Source organism: Rhinatrema bivittatum, chromosome 7 (assembly GCF_901001135.1).
Source record: "Rhinatrema bivittatum chromosome 7, aRhiBiv1.1, whole genome shotgun sequence".
NCBI lineage: Eukaryota > Metazoa > Chordata > Amphibia > Gymnophiona > Rhinatrematidae > Rhinatrema > Rhinatrema bivittatum.
The window spans coordinates 135,861,761-135,888,106 of record NC_042621.1 but is presented as its reverse complement, the minus strand read 5'-3'; the positions used below and the strand labels follow the sequence as shown (position 1 = coordinate 135,888,106).

The following is a 26,346-nucleotide window of genomic DNA, read 5'->3' as shown; positions in this document are numbered from 1 at the left end:
ACCTGCCGCCACATATAAATCAGGATTATTATTACAAAAGTGTGCTATATTTTTGTATGCGTTTAAATAATATATATGTGTATGTTTATAAAAAGGGTAGAGAAACTATGCATTTTCTTGCAGTGGAAATATTCACATTTGCAGGAACATATACGTATACTTTCAGAGGAGAAATACTTGATATTTTATAAACTGTGCAGCTCCCACAGGTAGGTTTGAAAGTTAGGCTTACTCCAAGGAGAATTTGATTCAACTCTCTAAATAACAAGGGCACAAAGATATTTTTATTAATAAAGAGTCAATATTCAAAGGGTTTATCTGGCTAAGTTTCAAATTAACTGGGAAAAAACTCAAAATTCGAATGTTTCCCCTGCTCTTCGGCTAAATTTTATCTGAGCAACTTGTTGCCCTGTGTAAGATGATGCTGGGGGCATTCCCAGGGCGTGGTTTCACTTCATCCAGACCCCTCCAGGTAGCGTGGTTTTCAGTGCTACCAGGATAAACTTAGAGCTAGAGCCACTAAGCCGCAATATATTTTCATGGGAGGGGTCTCACTATCACAGGGGTCTGTCACTGTGATATTGGGGCCCCTTCCCCCCCCTCCCCCATAAATCGTGGCTCTATACTGCATTCTTTTCCCTCACGCCCAAACGCTGTGGGGCAAAAGAACACGCCCTTTAACACAATGGTGGACCCAACCACAAGGGACCAGTTATCACCATAAAAGGCCGTTGGCCTCTCCAAAAAAATGTCACAGCCATATGGGGAGGTTGAGCGGGGGGAGGGGGGTCACTGCTTTCCCCCATCTCAATCTGGAGCCACCACGCGGAGACCCCGACTCCTTCAAAGTAAAATAAATTTGAAAAATAAGTCCACGTGGCAATAGCCCAGCCCCCCATCCCTCCCCCGTCCAACAATTAACAATAGGGTCCTAGCCCCAGTTCTCCCCAAGCCTAATAACAAAAATTAGGGTCCTGTCTCCCCCATCCCCTTGAAAGGACTACATCCAAACAAGAGGGTCCAGGCTCTCATCCACCACCCGAGACCCCTCCCGCACATCTTGAACCTTTAAGACTTGAGGAGAGTCCTGCATCAGGGCCAGGACACACCCTCATACTTAGCCCAGTCAGTGCCATTTTCCACTGTGTGGTCATATCTATTTTTAAACATTTGGGGATTTGGAGCCACCTCAAGTGGCAACCCTGGGTTGAGCCAGTGGTCAGCACTGACCCCCGCCTAACTTCCCCATTTTGGCGCTATTTTTTTTTTTTTTTTTTTTTTTTTGCTGCTGTTTAAATGTGAGGGTCCCGAGACTCCTGCCTCACATTTACAGCTTTTCAAATAGGTGTAGGTATTTTATCACTGCTGACCAACCTATCACTCAGCCACAATAAAATATTTGCATAACATTTCCTATTAATGACCTTCTTTTCATGCATTTACATTATTCATGCATACAAATTGCATGCAAAGAAGGTCATTGTAATTGGAGAAGGAACCTGGATAGGGAGATGCAAAGTATTGCATATATTGTAAGTTATAGCACTACCGCAGCTTGATGCATCTCCCAGTTAGCCAGATAAATCTGTTTGGACAAATACCTGCCCTGAAGTTATAATGATTTCTTTCTTTCTTTGTTTGTTTGTTTATAGGCATTTATTACCCGCCCTTCCTACATTCAGAGTGTGGAACAGTAAGATCAAACATAATTAGATATGAAAGGATAACATGACAGTACATATATCATCCAGGTATAACAGCAGTCTATATAATAGAATAAGATCCTAAGTGGGGGGAGAAGAACTAAAACGTCTGTAAGGTGTTAGGATTTGTAGGTATGTGGGCCCTGGGCTGAGGTGAGAGATGATACCGCCCACAGGGAGGAGCCCTGTGAGCCTCACCATCGGGAGGCGAGGTCTCAGTGGACGTCAGACACAGCTGTGGAATAGAGTCTTTATTAGAGAGATAGAGAGGCACTGCCCGTGAAGCAGGGAGTGCAGGAGAAAGACATAGAGTCTGTGCGATGGGGTATACCCAAGGGGAATACCTCTGTAGTGGAGATACGGTAATGGTCTGCAGAGCAGGGTACACTGATGAGGCTTCTTGGTAGAAATGATATGGTAGTGGACCGTGAAGCAGGGCACAAAAGTGAAGGGTCCTCAGAAGAGATGACATGGTGGTGGTCCTCAGCACAGGGTACACCGATGAGGGTTCCTCACTAGAGATTGTGTGGTAGTGGCTCGCAGCGTGGGGAACACCAATGAGGGTTCCACACTAGAGATGGTGCGGTAGTGGTCCGTAGAGCGGAGGTACTCATAGTAGAGAAGGTTCCAGGAGAAGTCCCAGGGAACAGGGTAAGCAGTAGACCAAAGGCAAGGGCCCTCCGAGGAGCAGATAGCCAGAGACGAGGAAGGGCCCCAGAGGAGCGGGTACCCAGAGCGTCTCACAACAAAGTAGCAGGAACTGGAACGGAAAGTCCATAGTGAGCGAAGCGGATTCAGCATTGAGGGAACTCGTTGCCAAGTCGTAGGTAGGCACGACCAGTCAGTTTAAATGAGCTGGAAGGATGATGTCATCCAGAGGGGACGCCCCCAAGGTTCCCACCATGACTTGCTTAAGACTGGCTCATGGGTGTGCGCACGCGCCTAGGGAATTCCAAGGGGAAGATGGCGGTCGGCAGCGTCCAGGGAGGCCCGGGAACGGTAGGCAGGCCGGCGATAGCTGGCGGAAGCCGCAAGTCTTCCCCATGGAGTTAAAGATGCAAAGAAGGAGATGAGCAACAGTGGTTGCAGCCATCTGCGACTGACGGGCGTAACAAAGGGACGTTCATAAATTCGAGAAAACTGTGCAGGTCCTAAGGGAAGAAGGGGTGGGAAGAGAAGAACTAAAACTTCTGAAGAGAAGTTCATACATTCGAGAAAGATGAATTCTGTCCTTGCTTCTGACCCTAAGTGGCCTCCCCTGAGGGGTACATGTTGAGAATAGATTATTATCATTTAAGCCTGAGAGAGCTTTTTTGAAAAGGAAGGTTTTGAGGGCTTTTTAAAAGAAGTTTCTATTTTGGAGGTATCTTAGTTCTTTGGGTAGGGTGTTCCAGAGGATAGGTCCTGCTGAGAAGAAGGCGCATTCTCTGGTTTCCTCGAGATGTGTGAGCTTAGGAGATGGGAAATCTAAAAGCATGAGATTAGACGATCTGAGGTGCTGGGAAGGGGGTGTGGATTTTTATTATAGAGGAGCTCCAGGGGGAGTGTCATTTATGAATCAAGGAATGTATAATCATGGCGAGCTTATATTGTACCTGGAAGGACATAGGGAGCCTATGTAAGGATTTGAGAACAGGAGAGATGTGATTGCACATGGGGATGTTTGTAAGGAGGCTTGCTGCCAAATTTTGAATGATCTGTAGAGGGCGGGTTGCGTATAAAGGCAGACCTGTTAGTTGTGAGTTGCAGTAGTCTATTCCAGAGAATATAAGGGATTGGAGGATGGTCCTAAAGTTGGCAGGTTCATGAAGGGGTTTAAGGTGATGGCGTAAACTTAGTTTGTAGAAGGAGGAGTTGGTAATAGTTCTTATATGTTGGCGCATCGAGAGCGATGGATCAATTGTGATTCCCGGGATTTTTGCACTTTGTGAGATGGCGATTGATTGGGAATCAAAGGAAAAAAGTTGGGTGTGTTATCTATTGGTTGATGTGATAGGATAATGATTTCAGTTTTGGAGGTGTTGAGGGCTAGTTTATTGCTATGAGGCCATCTTTGGATAGTCATGAGGCAATGGGTGAGGAAGGATTCATTGAGGGTCCAGGTGTCCTTTAGGGAAGAAAGAATTGAATGTCATCAGCGTAGATCTTATAGTGAACTCTAGGGTTGGTAAGGGTACGACATAACAGAGCAAGGTAAAGGTTGAATAAGGCAGCAGATAGAGCAGAGCCTTGAGGTACCCCAGAGCTCAGAGGCATCAGGGGGGAAGTGAAGGAGTCAATAGTCATTTGTTGAGTTCTGTTGTTCAGGTAAGATGAGAACCAGACCCAACACTGAGCCAGAAGTCCCGATGGAACGGAGTCTTGAGAGTAGGATGGCATGGTTGACGGTGTCAAAAGCGGCGAAGATGTCAAGGAGACAAAGGAGAAACGCTGAGCCTTCATCGAAACCCTGTCTCCCTGTGTCAAAGCTAGAGAGCAGCAGCAATTCAGTGCTGTGATGCTTTCTGAATGTGAATTGATATTGGTTGAGGATATTGTTTGTGTCAATGTAGTTGCAGAGTTGGTGAAGCACTGCTGTTTCTAAACCTTTGGCCATGAAGAATAGGGCAGAGATCGGGTGGTAATTGGAGATGATAGTAGGGTCAGCTGAGTGTTTTTTGATAGTGGGTCAGACTGAAGCTTGACTGGACATATTCAGCGTAACACTTATCTGTGTAAGTTTCTTTGCTGAATATCCAGTTAAAGTTATTCAACGGACAGAAGCAGGACGTAAGGTTAACCAGAGCAAACTCCACCTCTGCGCTTTCCCCAGGACTGCCGAGGGCAGGCAGGAGGAATCACTCAAGCTTAGCTGGAGGAGTGCAGGCAACCAGGAAGAGGGCCTAGAAGGCAGCTGGATTGCTTCTGCTGTCTGTGTTCTGCTATACAATGTTTGAGAGAATCAGTGAGAGAAAATTATCATGCATTTTGGCAGATTTTGGATGTATTTACCATACATCATTCAATCACGTCCAGATTTAGGCATAAGTAACATAACCAACTGCTTCCGGTGCCAAATTTTGATAGGTGCCAGAGCATTGCCCCTGCCGCTCTGTCTTGAACCAGGCCTGCCTCCCAGCTGCTTACCTAGAGCAGAGCTGTTCTGATTCTGTGCGGCAGCAGCAACAGGAACCTAAAAGCAATTCAGAGTGGGGCCAGCAGCCTGTGGCTGCACATTCAAGGCCCTGCCTCCCACATGGGTTTCCATAGTAACAGGAAGCCTGTGTGGAAGAAGGGGGCGGAGCCTTGAGCTTACAGCTGCAGGCTGCCCGTCCGCACTGAATTGCGTTTAGGTTGTTGCTGCCGCTGCTAAAGAACCTGGACCGTTCTGCTTTAGGTAAGTGGCTGTGAGTTCCCCCTCCCCCCACTGGTATCTCAGTGGGGGAGGAGGGGGAAAGTGCCCTTCTGTGCCCATGTGCGCCAGCATTGTAAATCTGGCCGTGTGTACAACGGCGTCACTTATCACATAAGTATGATAATAGCCCTATATCTGGCAGACTGTCCTGAGCACACCAGAGCATGCCCAGAACTACATCGGAAATATGTCATTAAAAGTCACAACAAAGCGGGTTCAATGAGCCATATCTTATTGCCAGGATCCATATTTCTTTGCTTGGTTGTTCTTTTCTTTTACCTCCCATAGTTTTAGGCTATTGAATTTCAGTTTGTATCTAAAACTAGTTGGTAAATGACTGATTTCACTTTTATATGTTCCTTTGTATATAGTTTTCTATATTCAATATTTTACTTTATTAAAAATGTATGAATCGTTTATGCACCAGGCACTAAGTGATGTACAAACCAAAATATACATAAATAAAATATCATTCAAAAGAAAATGAGCAAAACAGAAACATCATTGTCTGATACAGACATTCTACAGCAATCCAAAACACCTTAAACATATAGAAACATAGAAATGACTGCAGAAGAAGACCAAACGGTCCATCCAGTCTGCCCAGCAAGCTTTCACTCCCCCCCCCCCCCCCCCCCAATACTGATCTGTTACTCTTGTCCCTTGTAAGTGACTTTTTTGTTCTGTTTCCCTTCCACCCCCGCCATCGATGTAATTAGCAGTGCTGGAGCTGCATTTAAGTGAAGTATCTAGCTAATTGGTTAGGGGTATCAGTGCTGGAACTGCATCTAAGTGAAGTATCTAGCTAATTGGTTAGGGGTAGTAACCACCGTCATAGCAAGCTACTCCCACGCATGTTTATCCAGCCTGTGCAACTCAGTCCTTGTTGGTGGTTGTTCGAATATAAATCATCTTTTCATCATTCCCCTGCTGTTGAAGCAGAGAGCTATTCTGGATATCATTGAAAGTGATGTATCAGGCTTATTTGGTTTGGAGTAGTAACTGCCGTATCAAGCTGCTTCTTTGTGGATGCCAATCCTTTTTTTTTTTCACATTTCCTCTTGCCGTTGAAGCATAGAGCAATGTTGGAGTCACATTAACTGTGTGTATGTTTATTGAATTAGGATATTAATCTCCAGGTAGTAGCCGTCATTCCCGCAAGCCGCCCCCATGCCTCTTCGCTTCATTCACATCCTCCAGACTTTTTGGATCCCATGCCTCTTTGAACTCCTTTCTAACTAGAGAATTATACCTGCTTGAAAAGAAATGTCTTCAGCATGGTTTTAAATGTTTCTAGACAATCCAGCTGCCATAACGCCTCAGGCAATAAGTTTAAGAATGTAGGAGTTGCAACAGAGAAAGCACAGTCTCTGGTTATGGCCAACCAGGCCTGTCTAGCAGACAGAATATCCACATTCCTTCTCAGATAAGACAATAAAGCTGTATGAGTATATTAGATCATGGAGAGTATTTAGAACTAATTTGTTTAAAAACTGTCCCTCCAGTTTATACTGAACTTGCTGTACAATTTGAAGCCGATGTGAAACTGTTTGGACAGGAGAAATATGTTCATTACAACCCTGCCCTGGTATGTTGGGCGGCTCCGTTCATTAATGGCTGGAGTGGTAACATAACATAGTAATACAGAAATGATGGTAGAACAGGACCAGATGGCCCTTCCAGTCTGCTCAGCAAGCCTTTTATGGTAGTATCTGCCACTTAATGCAGGATATGCCCATGTTCCTCTCATTTTAATGTAGAGGCTGGAAATCCAAGGTATATGATAGTGTAATAATCAAGTAATTGTAGAATTGATGCTTGGACTACTGTTCTAAAATCGGAATTTTCAAGCAAAATTTTTAACTGCAAAGGATTCTTAGTTTAAAAAATGGAGCTCTTATCACAGTCTTAATATGTGGACAGAAAGACAGGTTTGAGTTGATCCATACACCAAGATTTTTTTATACATGGACATATAGGGAATGTTAAATCATCAATAATAATGGAAGTGAATTGCAGTTTAGCATGAGATTTTTGATTTAAGACAAAATCTGTTTTGTCTATATTCAATGCAAGCTTATGAAATAGCCATTTTCTGACTGTAGATAAACAGATCTGTAACAGTTCAACCGTTGCTGGCCAGGTAGACTGGATGAGGACAAAACTGAATATCATCAGTGAAAATCCTGTATCCTTCGGACAAGCCTGCTAGAATTTTGAAACTGGGGGCCTTGTAGATATTAAAGAGCAAAATTGACACAATCAAGCCCTGTGGGAGCCCCATATTCATAGAGGATCATTGTGAACTTTTATTCCCAACTCCAATCCACTGCATACGTCAGGATAGGTATGACTTGAACCAGACGAAGACCATCCTTGAAATACCATTTTCGTTGTCGATACAATAAGATTTTGTGATCAATGGTATCAAATGCTATCAAGAGATACAAGAACATAACTGTTCCCAGCGTCCAAGCCTCTTATGAAGGTGTCAAGTAGTAAGGCCAAAAAGTTCAGAACTTAAGGATTTTGTGGGTCCAAAATTTGCCTGTCCTCCATAAAATCATTTAATTACTTTAAAACCATGGTTCCAAACAATTTTGCCAAAAAAGATAAAAGATGATATTGGTCTGAAATTGGTAGAATCCATGGTATTAAGGCCTGTTTTAATAATAGCCTAACTGAGGCTCTTTTTAAAAATGTTGGGATAATACCTTGTTTTAGTGAGATATTCACCAATACAGTGTGTGATGGTGCAAGAACATCGTTTGTTGCTTTCAATACAGAGACATCACAGATGTTCAGAGGACAGTATGAAGGTTTTAGTTTAGAAATAGCCTGAGATGTTTATTCTACTAATATACTTTCAAAAGAGGCTCAACATGGACTAATTGCCTGGAATTATTTAGTATACCAAGTGGGCACTGAGGCAAACGTGTCTGCAATCTTAGCTACTTTAGTAGAAAAGTATTTCAAAAAATCATCACAGCTGAGGGTGTCAGATGAACCCATTCGAGTGGAGAGAGTTCGTACAGAAGTACTAGTGAATTTTCTTTTAGCAATATTGAATAATTCCTTGGGATTACAGCCTATCTCATGTTTTTAAAATACTGAGGTCAATATTTAGTGAGTAGTTGAGTGGGAAAGTTATCTTGGTAAAGTTACACAGATAACTCTCCCGGGTTATCCAGCAGAACACACCAAGATAAGTGCTCCATTGAATATATCCAGTTAAAGTTATCCAAATAATGTAAGGACATTGTTGCGAGCATAGACCCTTGGACCGAGGTGAGGTTGGTGCTACCCACAGGGAGGAGCCCTGCAAGTCCTCACCGTCAGCAGAAGGAGCTGGCTGGAGCAAAGGCCCAACAGTAACTTCACAAATACCAGCCCTCGTTCCCCTCAGGTTGAGCCCTTGGGTGCCGGGGACGGTTGGACTTAGGCATGGGCCTCTGTGCGGGAAAGAATCCTTCACAGAAGTAGTAGGCCAACAAGAAGATGACAAGGTCAGTCCTAGTAGAGGTTGGGGCTTGCAGCAGACAGCAAAAATAAGAACAAGCCGAGGTCAGGGCAGGCAGCAATCCAGCAAAGTCAAAGGAGGTCCGAAGTCAAGCCAGAGGTCTGAACGAAGACGAGATCCAAGCTGAGGTCAAGCCGAGGAGTCAAGCCTGAGATGGAAGGCAAGGCAAAACAGCAAGGAGGGAATGAAGGAAGACAAGGGACTACTGGACGAAGACACAGGAACTCCGAGGAAGCAGGAACAGGAACCAGGAACTGAAGACAAGGCACAGGAACACAAGAAGGATCAGGAACCAGGAACAACGTGGCAAACAGCTACTCCGAGGAGTTCGACCTATTGCCGAGGCGTCTGAGGGGAGTCCATGCAGGCCTTATATACCCTGGGAGCTGTGATGTCATCCGGAGGCACTACAGGGTATTTCCCACCGTGGACCCTTTAAGAAAAGCTGAGCCACACATGCATGCCTAGGGATACTCGCTCAGCTGAGTTGCGTCCCTCACGCATTGTGTTGGGCCTGCACGGCTGTCGTCTGTGTCTTCACCGGCTGGAGCGTTGGCGGGACCCTCTAGGCCCAGAGGTAAGAGCGGCTGGTCGCAGGACAGACCTGCGGCCAGCCAAATGCAACAGACATCTACTTTTCTGACTCTAGGAGCCAGGTAGCTATGGATATCAGCACTCACCAGCTAAAATGTAACCATGTCTCCATCATCACCTCTGTCTGGTTAAATATTGTGCATGTAATGAATTACCAGAACAAAATGTAGTTGTCACTGAGGGGAAACATTCAAATTTGGGGTTTTATTCTGCTAACTTGAATAGCTAGTCAGAGAAACCTTTGGAATATTGACCTCATTATTCTTCCATCAGCATTATATCTATTACTTTACCTACTGTTGATGTCATACCAGCACTGTGGATTTCAAAAAAAATTTTTCGGAAATAAGTAGAAGAAAAGCATTTATCCCCAAGAACCAAACAATTATATCTTCTGACTCAAGTTTTCATAAAATAATGCTGAAGAGTGATAATTGCTAGTTCATGTCAAGTAATACCTATGTAGCCCATGTTCCAGAGTCTATTAGGGCTTGGGTTACATTTGGGATTGATAGAGCAAGAAGATATCCCCATGTTTCCTGGGGTTCTTATCTGATACAGTCTTTCAAGGTCCTAGGCATTGTGAAGTCCTTGTGTCCAAGCCCAGTACCCAGAAGTAAAATCACAGCACATCGGTTTCGGGGGTTTTCAAAAATAAATCATTTTACTGGGTAACCCGAGTCAGTGACAATTGTTGAAAAACGATAGGATGCAAACTTTCACAGAAATCAAATATAAGAATACAAGATATACCATGCTGGGTCAGCAGAAGAGTCCATTCAGCCCAGTAATCTGTCTCTGACAATAGCCAGCAGATCCCAAAGAGTAGATCCATTCCTTGTTGCTCCCTCCCAGTGATGAGCAGTTGCTTTCCCTGAGTCTACATGACTAACAATTGTTTATGTAGTTTCCCCCCAGGAACTTGGCCAAACTCATTTTAAATCCAATCATTCCAGATGCCTTGACCACACATCCTCTGGCAACAAATTCCACAGTGTGATTGTGCCCCGGCTGAAAAATGTCTTTCTCCAAAATTATTTTAAATTTACTACTTGCTAGTTTCATGGTGTGCCCCTTATTTATAGTGCTATTTATAAGTGTAAATAACCGTTCCCTATTTACCTGTTCTAGCCCACTCCTGATTTTATAAACCTCTATCATGTCCCCTCTGTCGCCTCTTTTCCAAGCTGTTTAGCCTTTCTTCATAAGGGAGATGTTCCATCTCCTTTATCATGTTTGTTGCCTTCTTTTGTGCCGTTTCTAGTTTTGCTGTGTCTTTCTTGAGATGGGGCGACTAGAACTGCACATAATTCTCAAAAGAACAGTTGCACCGTGGATCTATACAGTGGCAATATGATATTCACAGTTTAATTCTCCATTCCTTTCTGAATAATTAAGAACATAAGAATGGCCATGCTGGGTCAGACCAAGGTCCATGCAGCGCAGCATCCTGTTTCCAACAGAGGCCAATCCAGGTTGCAAGTACCCAGCAGATCCCATAAAGTAGATCTGTTAGTCCCGCCCAGAGTCTGCCTGGCTGATAATATTTTATGGACTTCTCCTCCAGGAACTTGTCCAAACCCCGCTATGTAGTCACCTCGACCACGTCCTCTTGCGAGAGATTCCACAGCTTGACAGTGCGCCGAGTGAAAAAGGACTTTCAACGATTTGTTTTGAAGCTGCGGGGTGTTAGTTTCAGGGCGTGACCCCTTGTTTTATTATTATTTGAAAAAGTATATAACCATTCTTTATTTACCCATCCATTCCAGCCAGATAAATCATTATTCAGCTAAAAGTTATTGGGATAAATAAAGAGGTGTTCCGGAGTGGCTGCTTAACTTAGCCGGATAGCCCTGAATCTCAGTGCCCACGACTACATTTAGCTGAGAAAATCTAAACATCCTCAGAGTAGGTCTAAAGTTATCCAAGAGCATATACCCGCATAACTTTAGCCTTAACTGGCTATATTCAAGTGGCTAGAATGGGACAAAAATGATCTGGGTAGGCCTGATCCCCCACCTCACTAAAAAAAAAATAAAACAAATGTAGATCATATCACCCAACACCTCCCCCCCCCCCCCCCTTCCCCACACACACACTCACACACTTCGCCCAAAGCCCCTAAAATATAAAAAAAAAAAAAAACCATTGTGGGCCTGTCGGCCAGAGAAGCCCTCCTCCCAAATTCAAAAACTAAATCTTGCATCTAGACTGTCTCCTCAAGCCCATCCTCCCCTCCCCTCCACCCTGCAACCCCCATAGCCACCCGGAATGCAGTGCAAGCGTCCAGCTGCTAGCGGCATCCGCCCTTGTCAGAATAATACTCTGACAGCAGAGCTGGACGCTGCCTGTGCCGGGCTTCCAACGGCTGGGGGGGGGGGGGGAAGGGGGGGCCTGTATGCAAGATTTAGTGTCCAAATTTGAGGTGTGGAGGTTTCTCAGGCCGATAGGCCTGCAGCGTTGTTTTATTCTTATGGGGGATTCAGGCTCTATGGTCCACTTTAGTTTCACTTTTTTATTTTTTAGCAGGGTGGGGGATTGAGCCTGCAGGTCCACACAGATTATTTTTCCCCATTGTAGATACTTAGCCAGTTATATAATTTGAATATAGCCAGTTAATACTAAAGTTATCATTGTAGCTGGTTATTCATATGTAACTTGGATAACTTTAGGCAGGTATGTTCAGTGGGTCGTTTATCCCACTGAATATCCCTGACAGCTTATACGGCTAACGTTATCCAGAGAAGTGGTCTGTTAGCCGTTTTTCTGAATATTGGCCTCCATTGATAGTAGGTCTGGTCAGTCAGTCTAGCTGTCATGGTCTTTTTGTAGGGTCGAATCCAACGTAATTTTTGGCTGATATTTATCATTCCAACTTGCCTTTTAAAAAAAAGAACACAAATGAAAAGGGAGCTTATTCTCTGCAGAGATTTGCTTTTTAAAACCTGTGGCTTGGGGTGGGACCAGAGGGAGTAAATGTACCTGAGAGCGTTGGAGTTGTGGTCAACCTGAGATTGCTGTTGATTAGCTGGAAGAGGGAGGGGGGAAAATGAGTATTGGTTTCTCTCTTCCATCTGCTAATTTCACTCTCTCTCTCTCCCTTCCCCATCCCCTAAGTCTCTCCTCCTCCAGTATTCTTTCCCCTTCCCCCTCCCTGACTCCAGCATGCTCCTCCCCACCCTCTCTACAAGTCACATCTCCCTCCTCTGAGTGCCAAGTCCTGGGATCCCGGCTGCAGACTAAGCTGTGTCTGTCTCTTCACTTTCTCCCACATGCTACCTGCAGTGTTTGCTACAGGCTCACCCGCCCTCCTCCCCTCCTGTTCCCTGCAGGCTTCCTGAGGAAGGGGAGGGGGTGAAGCTGGAGCAGATGGGGCAGAACACAAAACAATTGCCCTGTTCCCACCTCCACCCCCGTTCCTGAAGGGGAGTGGCTGGAGAAATAAAACGGAGAGGCCTTGAGCTTTCTAGTATTTCCGTGGAGACCCAGCAATTGATACACATTCCTGGAGTCTGCGGTGAAATCTGGAGAATTCCCAGTTATGGCAGTAAAGTATCTGAAGCCTTTGACTATGTACCTCCCCGCATATACTTTGTCCGAATGACCCTGAGGACCCCACATCCTCATTCCCAGTGCTGCCTCTTTTCCCTCCCCTCTGGAGAGGGCAGTTACCCCCGTATGACCACGTCCGTCCCTCCCTACATGAGAACTAGCCCCTCTAGGTATTTTCAAGACAGCTCACATCAGCTCAGCTGCTTCTCACTTCTTTTGTATTACCTTGTGAACTGTCAAAGATATTAAATATATCCCCGGCAGCAGATTAAAAATGAACAAAATCTTAGAAAAACAAATGTGTTTTGCATCATTAATTAAAGATGCGCTTACGTAGTTACCCAGACTGACCTAACTGCGAATGTGTTCTGTAAATTAAGAGGGTTTCTCCCCTTGTCTTCATCCCAGTTTAGCTGTGGCCAGTGGTATTTATCCCGAGTGAGAAGGCCATGGTACTGTGGAGTGCCTGCCTACAGGGTCACCTGAACTACATAAGGTGCGTGGATCCTGAAGTCTAAACCCATCATCTGTGATACACTATCAGCCTCTGGACAGGAGCAGCTCTGGTTCTCCAGCATCACGGTGCCCGCAAAACTGCAGCCAGGGCGCCTTAGCGCGGCTGCCAGAAATGTTTGTGACACATCGCGTGCGTGCGGGTTTACGGGTGATGTTAAAGCCAGTGATCTTGTGACAATGAGCCTGTCAGATCCCAGTGCCTCTTACCATACATTTCTATGGAGATATATTTATATATGAAACAAGCTTTGAGGTGTTCTAGGCCGGGCCTTCTGCAATGTAAAGTCAGTCCCCTGGAGGGAGATTATTTATAGCTTGGAGTCATGGCTGCGCCTTGCCGTTTAAACCATTAAAGCCTGGCAGATTAGATAGCGATGCATTATTAAACAGTGTCAGCGCCTGATGAATGCTCCTGCTGAGGAGTAGGTGCAAAATGTTGAAATGCGTGTAGGTGATGAAATCTTGGAGAGCTGGATGTGTCTCTCAGAGTAACCACATCCCAGCGAGAAGTGTTAATTTCAGATTAATGAGAGAGCAACACCTCCACCCTGCAGGCTGCCGTACGGAAATCTCTCTTGTCGTAAGGCTCAGCCTTAAAGTTTCTTTTAATGCATTTGTTGGATGCGTTTTCACACTGCTTGTGGAAGTATGAGGGATCGCGTCGACCGTACACACAAGTGCAGTGCAGGTTCAGGGGAGGACGCCCTTTTCTTCTTTTCATTGTTTTGGCCCAGCAGTTTTCTCCTGCTCCCTTTGGGCTCCCAGTTCGAGCTTTTGTTTGCAGCTGCACTGGGCCCTCCTTCCTTCCATGCAGCCCAGCCCTCGCAGTGGCAGTCCTAGTCCTTGGCCAGGGGCCAGCGACCACATCTCCTTCCAGAGCCTGGAACCTGTAGACACTGAGCCTGGCCACTAGGTGCTGCTGTTGTGTGATAGCGGAGACTCCCACCGTCCCTGGGGGCTGTGAGTGCCAGCTGTGCCGTTTTACCAGCCCTAGCTGGACTGAGGCACAGAAGGCCAGGCGGCCTGGGGCCCAGCTGGTGCTTTGAATCCCACAGGATGTAATGCCTCACAGTTCAAAGCATCAGCCGAGAGAGGAGGAGGCACCATCGCTCTTCTACTTCTGCTGAGCAGATGAGTGCAGGGAGAGGGCAGTGGGAGCCAATTAGCCACCGCCCTTCTTCTCCCTGATCCAGCTGCTGGCCTCCCGCAGTGCACAGGGGCCGTACAGTTCCACAGCTAAGGACAGATTTTGTGGAATGGCAGGATAACAGGGAAACTGCTGGTAATGTGCAGGTTTAGCAAACAGCTCTGTTAATGCATCCGGAACCTAAGCTGTAGCACCTGAATTAGGACCTTGCCCAGCTCCGCGCCTCTTGCTGCAGAGATCAGAGCCAGGTCAGGCTCTGTGCTTTTTTACTTACGTGCTGGAGTAATTCTGGACCCATGAGGCATCCTGATCCTAGGCCTCTGTATGCATGGGATTTCCTGCCTCTGTACCCAGGAAAGGGCCAGGCTTTCTACTCCCATGAGACGGCCTAGGTCTGTACCTGTGATAGGGTGCCAGCGGGTGGCCTAATGATTGCTGGGAACCATGAAGTGTGAGCTGGCCAGACAAACCGCAGGATTTAAGAACCTTGCCGGTTTGACCACCCCTGACATAGCTAGATAAGTTGTTAGCCGGCTAAATCCTTCTCTGGCTATGCCAGGGGCGGTCTGGGGGTGTCCCGGGGTAGAGCCGACTTTAGCCTCCTAACGTACCTGGATAACTGGAGGACTCCTGGAGAGTAGCAGTTTCCCCCTTGAAAATTGCCGGAGGGGAAGAAGTACCCTGTAGAGATCTGCACCCGCTCTTTCTGTGAATACTTCCTCCTGCCAAAACAACGTACGACCTAACCCCGCCCCGGAAAGGCTTCCACGAAAATGTAGGTAGAAGAACACTTGTACTTATACCCGCATGCTGCGCAGTCTTCAATGGGGGCCAGGGTGGAGATCAACGGGCCCCCGCCTGACCACCATGGCATCCCCTAGCCATCAGCGCATTGGTGTCCCAGATGGACAGAGGGTCAAACCAAATACATAAGCGCTTTTTATTGCATTATGTAGTTTAAAAAAAAAGCCAGTATTACAGTATTTTATGTTTAAATATTTTATTGTCGAATAACAGCATATGCATAACAGAGAAAAGGAAGGACTGCACAATTACAAAACAATAGATACTAACAGTACAGGCAGTCCTATGGTACAATAGTATAACACCCATCACAAAAGATAATCAGTCAAGTACAACTTTTATGAATTTTTCTTATTTCTAACTAAACTGTACTAATAATCAGTGCAAAGTGGTTCAGGTGTCTTATTCTTATTCTATATCTGGTTATCTTGTTATTCCTATATTGTAATAGATTGTGTTATAGCTGTTTTCGCAAATTGTAATATGTTGTAAACTTTGGTATATAAAAACTTTTAAATAAATAAATAAATAAATCTCGTACATCTGAACTTCACATTCAAACAGAACAAAACAACCAAAAGAACCCCCCATGCCATCCATGCCCTACTCCCTACCCTACTCTCTACCCAATAGCAACAATATAGAGGGAGTATTCCAGTATTTTAAAGACACAGTTCTTAAATCGTAATAGGTCCTTTGAATGAGCCAGAACACGTTTTTATTATTTGTTTCCTAGGTAAAACCATACTGAGGTGATAGACCACATTTTTAAGCAGGTCCAGAACAACTGAAGACTTTATACTAATTAGATTCTATGACGGAGAATGTGGCTGGTCTGTGGTCTGTGGAGTAGGTTGGAAGGAGATTTCATGGCCAGTAGGATGGTTGTGCTGGGATGTACACCCAACCGGTTTTAAAATGTAAAATTTTACAGCATACATCCTTGATGTTATGTAGTAATATACACAGTAAATGACGGCAGAAAAAAGACCAATTGATCCACCCAGTCTGCCCAGTTATTCTGTCCACACTGCTAAGGATACATCCCAGCTACAGGAGAGAGTATAATTACTTGTGAGATTTATCTTCTTATCCAGGAGAGTCATATTTGTCTTCCTCATCTGTTTTGTTTAGATGAGCACACAAGATCCCCACTTAGTTCTCTCCAGCATCCTACCTTTCCCATGTGTAGCCATAAAGACCTGTAATAATGTAGTCAGCAATACTAAAGGGGTCACCGCCTGAGCATCCAGCCTTCTAGGTCCACAGCACAGTCTGCCAGAGAGACCTGGCTACAGGAGACCTTGCATTTCCGCTAGGACAGACCCAGCTGCTCACTACAGTCTGCCAGACGCATCCAGCCAAATGGTTGCCTGTGTTTTCACTAGGACATTAAACATTTTGTATTAGCCACTTCACTACTCATTCTGGCAGTCCTAACACCCATTGCTGAATCAGTTGAATGAGGCGCTTTAAACACATGCTGCTAACTCATGCTTTCTTGTATCTCTTCACTATAGCAACTGAGGAGTCCCTTGTACTTATCCCATGCCCTTTGAAACTCTGTTACTGTTTTAGTTTCCACCATCCACCTCAGGAGGGTGTTCCATGCATCTACCACCTTTTCAGCAAAAAAATATTTTCTGATATTGCTCCATGGAGTTCATGTCATGACCCCCTTGTTCTAGACCTGAAAGAGTTTTACTTCTTGTACATTATTAATACCCCTTTGAATGTCTCTATCATATGTCCCTGTCTCTCCTCTCTTCTAAGGTATACATATCTAGATGTTAGAAATATAGAAACATGATGGCAGAAAAAGACCATATGGCCCGTCCAACTAATTTAGCTTTACAATCCCATCACTCCCTGTATTCATCTCATGCTTTCTTGAATTCAGATATCGTTTTTGTCTCCACCACCTCCACTGGGAGGCTGTTCCACATGTCCACCACCCATTCTGTAAAGAAATATTTCCTAAGATTACTCCTGAGTCTACCCCCTTTCACCCTCATTCTATGACCTCCTTGTTCTAGACCCTCCTTTCTGTTGAAAGATACTCGCCTCCTATGCATGGAAACCTTTGAGATATTTAAATGTCTCTCTCTCTCTCTCTCATCTCTCCTGTCTCCACCTTTTCTCTAAGATATACATGTTTACATCTTTAAGTCTATCCCCATATGCTTTAGAATGAAGACCGCTGACCATTTTAGTAGCCACCCTCTGGACCATCCTGTTTTATATCTTTTTGAAGGTGCGGCCTCCAGAACTGTACACATTATTCCCAGTGAGGTCTCACCAGGAACCAATAGAGGGGCAATATCACCTCCCTTTTTCTGCTGACCATTCCTCTCCCTATGCAGCTTGTTAATGTTCCATCACCATTAATGCTTCTTATCTTTGGCCATGCAGTTATGGCCATGATTACTACTACAATTTGCCTTGCCGAGTAAAGGTTTGTACTGCTTCGCCTCCCACTGACCCTCACCCCACAAAGGGCCTAATACACACATTCTAGGCCATGTTATTACAGCACTGTGGCTCCTCACATCCACGGCTCCCCCAGTACACAGCTCACCTGTGTCATTTTATTGCTTCTCACAAGGTTTGCCACAAGTGGAGTCAAGCTGTAAGATAATGTGATACTTCTTTCACCATCTGCTGCACTGTAACGTTTTGTGAACCTGTCTTTACCACTCAAAGGGTTGTTGTTCCAGACCTACAAAAGTGGGAGTTTCAGTTATAAAGGGGATATATCCAACTTTGTTTCTTTGCATAAATTGGGACCTTCATGTTTGCCATTTAATCCAGACCCTCCACGCGGGCTTTCATACCATGCTATGTTATTGCAGTCTTCCAGGCTGCCGTTTTGTCAGTTTTGCTGTTCCTATTTTCAATCTTTATGTGGGTTTTTTTTTCTTTTTCTTTCAGAGCTCGTACCCCATCTGGGAAGATTTCAGTTCCAAGGCTACAAAACTGCACTCCCAGCTCAGGTAAGTGGGAAGCACTGCTGAGACAGCGGTACAGACGGGGACATGGGGGAAACGGGTTCCCAAATCTGGGTTACTGTCAGACGTAAAAAGAAGCCTGTGGTAGTGTCAGACGCACACGTACAGGGCTCTCTGAGTCTATACTAATGCTGTACCAGTGTCCCATAGAGAGGCTCCCTCAGGCAGTGTTAGCGTCAGAGGCACAGGGAGAAGGGCTCCCCAATCTGTCCTGGCAGCAGACAGAGCAGGTGACTCAACTGATTTACTAGATGGCAGTGCTTTTCTTCAGTACTCGAGTACTAGATGGATTTTTGGATGGACTTGAAACTTTTATATTGTCAGTATTAGAAGCACATATTTCTTTCATTCAGTCTGCTTCTAAGCTGGCACTCCTGCCAGACGAGACATGCTCCCAATATGCTTCCTGTGCCAGTTAATCTATGTGGGTGACCATACCGTATGGAAATGCTGCTGGCTTTCACTTTTGTAACTTAGGGGGGGATCTTTATCTTCATTATTCTGCATCCGTACATATATATATATATATATATATATATATATATATATATATATATATATATATATATACCTCACTTTCTTTTCTCCCTTTCTCAGAACCACCGTGCTAGCTGCAGTAGCCTTCCTGGATGCCTTTCAGAAAGTGGCTGACATGGCCACCAACACGCGAGGTAAGCACCCTTAGTAGAGGAGCTCCTTACTGCATTCTGGTCTGCTGTTCATGGGTACCAACATGCTGACATGGTGAGGGCTGACAGGAGAACTGTTGTGTATCCATTCTTCACTGCTGAGTCCTGACTAAACATGACTATTGTGAAACAATCTGAAACCATTCAGCAAGGCTCCTAACCTCAAGGCATCAGATATAAAGGAACTTCATACCAGAATATGATGGTCCTTCGAGGTCTTCATTTCCGCAATGGCATCATAATTTAGAGAGTGATTGCAGCAATCCTACGTTAAGTTTGTAGCTCATTAGGGTACTATAGCACCAAACAATATTTGACAAACTGTGAGCTCCAAAACGTAAATTGTTTGTTTATTCCAGCTCATACTGTTGTAAACTTTTCTGAGCCATAAGAAGAGTCACGTGTGGATTTGCAGTCATGCGTTGAGCAGTAGTGTTTTGGATGCTTGAAGTACAACCATTCTGCACAGGTGTAAGTGAAGTTGTTGTAAATGCGCTCTTGGAAACACAAGGGTCGCATCTTCTGGTGCCTTTGGTGATAACAGAAAGAGGAGCAGATTCTGTACCCAAATACACATGCACACAGGAAAGGCAGATGTGTACCCAAAGACACACATACTTGGTTGCCATGACCATGTACAGGCTTGGCTTGTTCATCCAAAATTACTGAAACAGTTTGAACCTGGTGAACATTAAGAGAGAGCAACAAATTAACGAAACCGAACGTATATGCCTAGACACTCCAGCGGGGTTTGTCAGCTGACTTTACGTGCTGGCTTCTCTTTTTGGCTGCTCTCAGGTTGTGGTTAGTGGTGTGCGTTGTGAGTCGGTTCGTGATGAGCATTTCATTTCTACTACCCCTGCTAGTACTCTACAGTGCTACAGGGTGTTGGCAGTGCTGTAAAGATTCAGAAGACTGACCCTGTTCTGTGGAGTTTATAGTTCGGTCAGCAGACGGCCAATGGACAGGACCACGTTAATGGATCAGGGATGTTTGCATTTTAAAGGGGAGAATAGTCAGAAGGGAGGGCGAGGGTCCAGGGAGGGGATGCAGGTGAGACCAGTTGCTTCTGCTAGATGAGGTGAGTTGCACTGCAAATGTGGTGAACCCTTGGGCTCACCACTATCTGGCCCTAGTCCCTAAACCCTTTTTTGAGTTAGGAGTAGGAGATAAGTAGCAGAGGGAGAATGCATCGTTCTCAGAACTGCATTTCCACAGAGGCTGCTGGGATGAAATTGCATCAGAGCTGTGGCAATTTGGGTTGGCAGTCAGAGGAGAACCAGTTATTTTTCCTGAGTCAATTCTCTTCCTGTTCCTGGTGTGCTTAGGTCTCATGGCCTGGACCTTGCACTGAATAGGAAGGGGGCAATTGCCTTGCTGGTGCACATCCTGTCCAGTAAGGATGTTTGAAGGACTTGTTGAGAGTTTTTCTGTGGGATCCCTGGTGCCTGGCCTGGGTTAGGGGAGTCCCTTCTCTCGGGAAGTTCAGGAGTAGAGGAGATTCCACTGCTCTCCATCCCACAAACTGTGGATAGATCAGGGGTGCCCTGCTGTGGTAGAGTTCCAGTTTAGGCTTTTTGTGATATTTGCCCTGTGTTTTGGGAGGAAGTTTTTGCTGCCACCGTTCCTACTCTGAAGTGGGGAAAACCAGAAGAGCTGTTCTCTGCTGCCTGGACCTTTCATCTGAAAGATCCCATATGTCATCTGGAGAAGGAGAACTGTAAGCAAGAACTTTTTGTTAATACTTGGAGACTCCCACCCCGAACCTTTAACCTGGGGAGAAGAGGTACAAGTGGGAGTTGAGCAGAAACAAAGACCCTGGGGTTTATTTTTTGTCTGCCAGTGATTTCGGAAGGGGATTTTCCAGAAATAGCATACTCCTGTCCATATCTGGCACATCTTGCTTTTCCAAGCCCTGGGGTGTGCGTTGTTCCCTGGCCCTTTTACTGAGAGACACTTGCACAGATAAAGAGAGTTAGAGAGCTGTGATTACAAGCTGTTTGTGCCAAGAACTGATGTGTGAAATGCCACTATTGATATTGAAGAATTGCTACAGTAAAGTTTTGTTTGCATTCCCAACCTGAGAGTCCAGAGTATTTTCTTGGTAGTACTCACATCCCTTCCATGTGAAAGTGAAGAGAAACTTCCCCAGGAAAGAGAATTTGAGTAGCCCCTAGGAAGAGTATTCATCTCCTCCCCCACCCCATTGGTAAGAATTCAACACCGCGGGACGTGGGACAGAGAAAGAGAGAAATGATTTGGCCCCGGGACCCCATACGACCTCTGCCCTCCAGGCCCAACCACTGGGACAGGGGCTGCACAAACATAGCTCCTGTAGACACTCTAAAGACTCAATGACTTTATCCTGTTTGTCACGAAATTTACACAACAATACTAATTTTCACTCTGTTTAGATATTGTTTATACACTGTATAACCTGTTCAACTTCGACTACTTTCTCAATGTTGTTGTTACGTTTAGTTAATATGATTCCCGTTTTTATCTGTTCTCGATCTGTAATAAGTTGTTCAACTGTAAACCGGAGTGAAGGCAGATTGCTATACTTCAGTATATAAAAGAATCTAAATAAATAAATAAATAGATAGATAGACAGAGTGTAGTCAGCCCTCATCCTGTATAATAACAGCTTTCGTCTGTACACAGAAATATAGAAGATGCTGACAGATGAGTATTACTTGGTTCTCCATCAACAAGCAGGCACGAATTAAAATATAAGAACATAAGAACATGCCATACTGAGTCAGACCAAGGGTCCATCAAGCCCAGCATCCTGTTTCCAACAATGGCCAATGCCCAAACATTAAATAAATCTCAAGCTACTGTTGCTTAATTAATAGCAGTTTATGGATTTTTCCTTTCGGATCTTATCCACACCTTTTTTAAACCCAGCTACACTAACTGCTGTAATCACATCCTCTGGCAATGAATTCCAGAGTTTAACTGTGCGCTGAGTGAAAAAGAATTTGCCTCGATTTGTTTTAAAATAGCCACTTGCTAACTCATGGAGTGCCCCCTAGATCTTCTATTATCTGAGAGAGTAAATAATTGATTTACTTTAACTTGTTCAAGTCCTTTCATGATTTTGTAGACTTCTATCATATCCCCCCTCAGTCATCTCTTCTCCAAACTGAACAGCCCTAACTTCTTTAGCCTTACCTCATAGGGTAGCTGTTCCATGCCACTTATCATTTTGGTCACCCTTCTCTGTACCTTCTCCGTCGCAACTATATCTTTTTTGAGATGCTGCAACCAGAATTGCACACAGTATTCAAGATGTGGTCTCAACATGGAGCGATACAGAGGCATTATGACATCCATCCTTTTATTTGCCATTCCCTTCCTAATAATTCCTAACATTCTGTTTGCTTTTTTGATTGCCACAGCACACTGGGCTGACGAGTTCAATGGCTTATCCACTATGATGCCTAGATCTCTTTCCTGGGTGGTATCTCCTAATATGGAACCTAACCGTGAAACTACAGCAAGGGTTATTTTTCCCTATATGCAACACCTTGCACTTGTCCACATTAAATGTCATCTGCTATTTGGAAGCCCAATCTTCCAGTCTCGCAAGATCCTCCTGCAATTTATCACAATCCACTTGAGATTTAATTACTCTGCATAATTTTGTGTCACCCGCAAATTTGATCACCTCACTCATCATACCCCTTTCCAGATCATTTATAAATATATTAAAAAGCACCGGTGCAAATACAGATCCCTGAAGCACTCCACTGTTTACCTTTTTCCACTGAGAAAACAGACCATTTAATCCTACTCTGTTTCCTGTCTTTTAACCAGCTTGCTATCCACAAAAGGACATCGCCTCCTATCATATGGCATTTTAGTTTTCTTGGAAGCCTCTCATGTGGGACTTTGTTGAATGCCTTCTGAAAATCCAAACACACCACATCTACTGATTCACTTTTGTCCACATGTTTATTCACCCCTTCAAAAAAAATGTAGGAGATTTAAGAACATAAGAACATGCCATACTGGGTCAGACCAAGGGTCCATCAAGCCCAGCATCCTGTTTCCAACAGTGGCCAATCCAGGCCATAAGAACCTGGCAAGTACCCAAAAACTAAGTCTATTCCATGCTGCTGTTACTAGTAATAGCAGTGGCTATTTTCTAAGTCAACTTAATTAATAGCAGGTAATGGACTTCTCCTCCAAGAACTTATCCAATCCGTTTTTAAACACAGCTACGCTAACTGCACTAACCACATCCTCTGGCAACAAATTCCAGAGTTTGTGCTGACTGTGTCCCATTAAACCATGTCCATTTAAATGTTTTGTGATTTTATTCTTTATAACAGTTTCCATGATTTTTTCTGGCACTGAGGTCAGGGTCACCAGTCTATAGTTTCCTGGATCACCCCTGGACCCCTTTTTAAATATTAGGGTTACATTGGCCTTCTTCCAATCTTCAGGTACAATGGATGATTTTAATGATAGGTTACAAATTAACTGAAATAAGTCTGAAATATCATGTTTTAGTTCTTTCATAACTCTGGGGTGTGTGCCATCCAGTCCAGGTGATTTACTATCCTTCAGTTTGTCAGTTTGGCCTACTACATCTTCCAGGTCACCATGATTTGGTTCAGTTCATCTGAATCATCTCCCTTGAAAACCATCTCTGGAACGGGTATCTTCCCAACATCCTCTTCAGTAAACCCAAAACAAAGAAATCGTTTAATCTTTCCATGATGGCCTTATCTTCTCTAAGTGCCCCTTTAACCCCTTGAACATCTAAAGGTCCAACCAACTCTCTCGCAGGCTTTCTGCTTTGGATATATTTTAAAATGTTTTTATTGTTAGTTTTTGCCTCTACCGACAACTTCTTTTCAAATTCTTTCTTAGCCTGTCTTATCAATGTCTTACATTTAACTTGCCAATGCTTATGCTTAATCCTATTTTCTTCTAATGGATCCTTCTTCCAATTTTTGAATGAAAATATTTTGGCTAAAATAATCTTTCACCTTACTTTTTAGCCATGCTGGCAATCGATTGACCCTCCTTACACCTTTCTTAATGTGAGGAATACATATGGACTGTGCTTCTAGGATGGTATTTTTTAACAATGTCCATGCCTGTTGCATACTTTTTACCTTTGTAGCTGCATCTTTCGATTTTTTTAAACTATTTTTCTTATTTTATCAAAGTTTCCCCTTTGAAAGTTTAGTGCTACAGCCATGGATTTACTTACTGTCCCCCTTCCAGTCATTAATTCAAATTTGATTATATTATGATCACTATTGCCAAGCGGCCCCACCACCATTACCCCTCTCACCAAATTCTGCACTCCACTGAGAATTATATCTAAAATTGCTCCCTCTCTTGTTGGTTCCTGAACGAATTGCTCCATAGAATTGTCATTTATTCCATCCAGGAACTTTATCTGTCTAGTATGTCCTGATATTTCACTTACCCAGTCAATATTGGGGTAATAGAAATCTCCCATTACTACTGCACTACCAATTTGGTTAGCTTCCCTATTTTCTCTTAGCATTTCACTGTCCATCTCACAGTAGTATACTCCTATCACTATACTCTTCCCCAACACACAAGGGATTTCTACCCATAAAGATTTGATTGTGCATTTAGTCTCATACAGGATCTTTATCCAGTTGGACTGTATGCCATCCTGCCACCAAGATGCTCCTCTCTGTCAATGCGATATAATTTGTACCCTGGTATAGCACTATCCCATTGGTTATCCTCCTTCCACCATGTTTCTGAGATGCCAATTAAGTCTATGTCATCATTCACTGCTCTACACTCTAGTTCTCCCATCTTACTTCTTAGACTTCTGGCATTAATATTCAAACATTTCAAAGTGTGTTTTTTTGTTTGTATTAACATTCTGCTTTTCAGTTGACAGCGATAAATTGGAATTTTTTAGCTTAGGTGAGTTTTTAATTATAGGCACTTGGACTACTTTTCTAATTATTGGAACCTCTCTGTTGGGATGCCCTAACTCTAATGCTTCATTAGTATCCTTCAAAGACACCTCCCTCTGAACCATGCGCTGCTGAGCTTCTTTTGGCTTTCCCCTTTGATTTAGTTTAAAAGCTGCTCTAGCTCCTTTTTAAAGGTTAATGCCAGCAGCCTGGTTCCATCCTGGTTAAGGTGGAGCCCATCCCTTTGGAAAAGACTCCCCCTTCCCCAAAAGGTTCCCCAGTTCCTTACAAACCTGAATCCCTCTTCTTTGCACCGTCTCATCCACGCATTGAGACTCCGGAGCTCTGCCTGCCTCTGGGGACCTGCGCGTGGAACAGGGAGCATTTTATAGTGACATCATTTGATGGCGCTGACATGGACCCATCGCTCAAAGCTCAGCAAATCTTTACTGAGCGTGACGTAACTAGGAAGCACTAGGCTGACCCTTTCCAGATTGTTGCAGTTGGTCCAGATGACTGACATATGTTGCTTCAGGGCTATCTCTTCCCTAGTCACTGTAGTATCGCTTCTGTATGTCACTATAATTTTTTTAGTGCTTTGGTGGCAACTCAGCAGGATTATGGCTACCAGGGCTAGCTCAAGGTTAACTGGCACCCTGTGCATAAACTGAAATTGGTACCCGCTTCATCTTCCTTGTGAAAAATACAAGTATTAGTAATGATGGGGGCTTGGCAGCTCCAACATAACACCTCCCACCTCTTACTCTGTTTTGCTCCCTCTCTTTCACCGTTGTCTGCTTAGCATTCCCTCCCCTGTCCCTCACCCAGCATCCCCTCTCTCTATCCAGCACCAGAATGCTCTCCGATCTCTTTCTTCCCCCTGCCCATAGTACTCAACAGCATCCCCCCACCCCCTGCCCAGCATTCTTATCCCTCTGACCTTCTCTTCCCCCCCTTCCTGCCCAACAGATTCCTATCCTCCCCACTGCCCTCTGTCCTCATGTCATCGCCTCCCCTTTCTCCTCACCCTCTGCTCAGCACCAGTATCCTCCAACCCCCTCTGCGTTTCCTCCCTGTCTACAGTGCTCAGTATCCCCCTCTTCCTCTCCTCCCAACCTATGCCCAGAAGATAACTCCTCTCTGTCTCCTCCTCTTGCCTCTCCCCCAGCAGGCTGATCCTCGCAGTAAGAAGAGTCTCCTGAGCTCTTCCTCTTACCTGCAGCCCGAGTCTCGCTTTGGATCCCGTGTAGCGTCTAAGAGTTGCATTTCTTCCTGCTGTTGGGTGGAGTGGGGGAGACATAGAAAGGAGTTTGCTGCTAGGTAGAATTTGGGAGAGATAGGGAAGAGGGATGCTGAGGAACTAGGGGCAAGGGGATAGAGGCAGGGAACAGGGTAGGGATATTGTGCTGGGCAGAAGGTATAGGGTAGAGAGAGGGACATGGAGCAGAAGTGGGGAGAGAGGAGGGGGAGCGGGGAGAATAGAGAAAGAGAAGGG

At 44.6% G+C, this 26,346-nt stretch overlaps 1 protein-coding gene across 4 annotated transcripts in view; it reads left to right on the top strand.

Moving 5' to 3' along the window:
- Window positions 1–26,346, top strand: part of MTSS2 (MTSS I-BAR domain containing 2) — a 271,361-nt gene that overhangs the window by 103,318 nt on the left and 141,697 nt on the right. For all 4 annotated transcript variants that reach the window (XM_029609227.1, XM_029609225.1, XM_029609226.1 and 1 more), the window contains exons 2-3: window positions 18,162–18,223; window positions 18,836–18,909. In XM_029609227.1, the coding sequence (XP_029465087.1) occupies window positions 18,162–18,223; window positions 18,836–18,909 (136 nt within the window). The remainder of the gene's footprint in view (window positions 1–18,161; window positions 18,224–18,835; window positions 18,910–26,346) is intronic.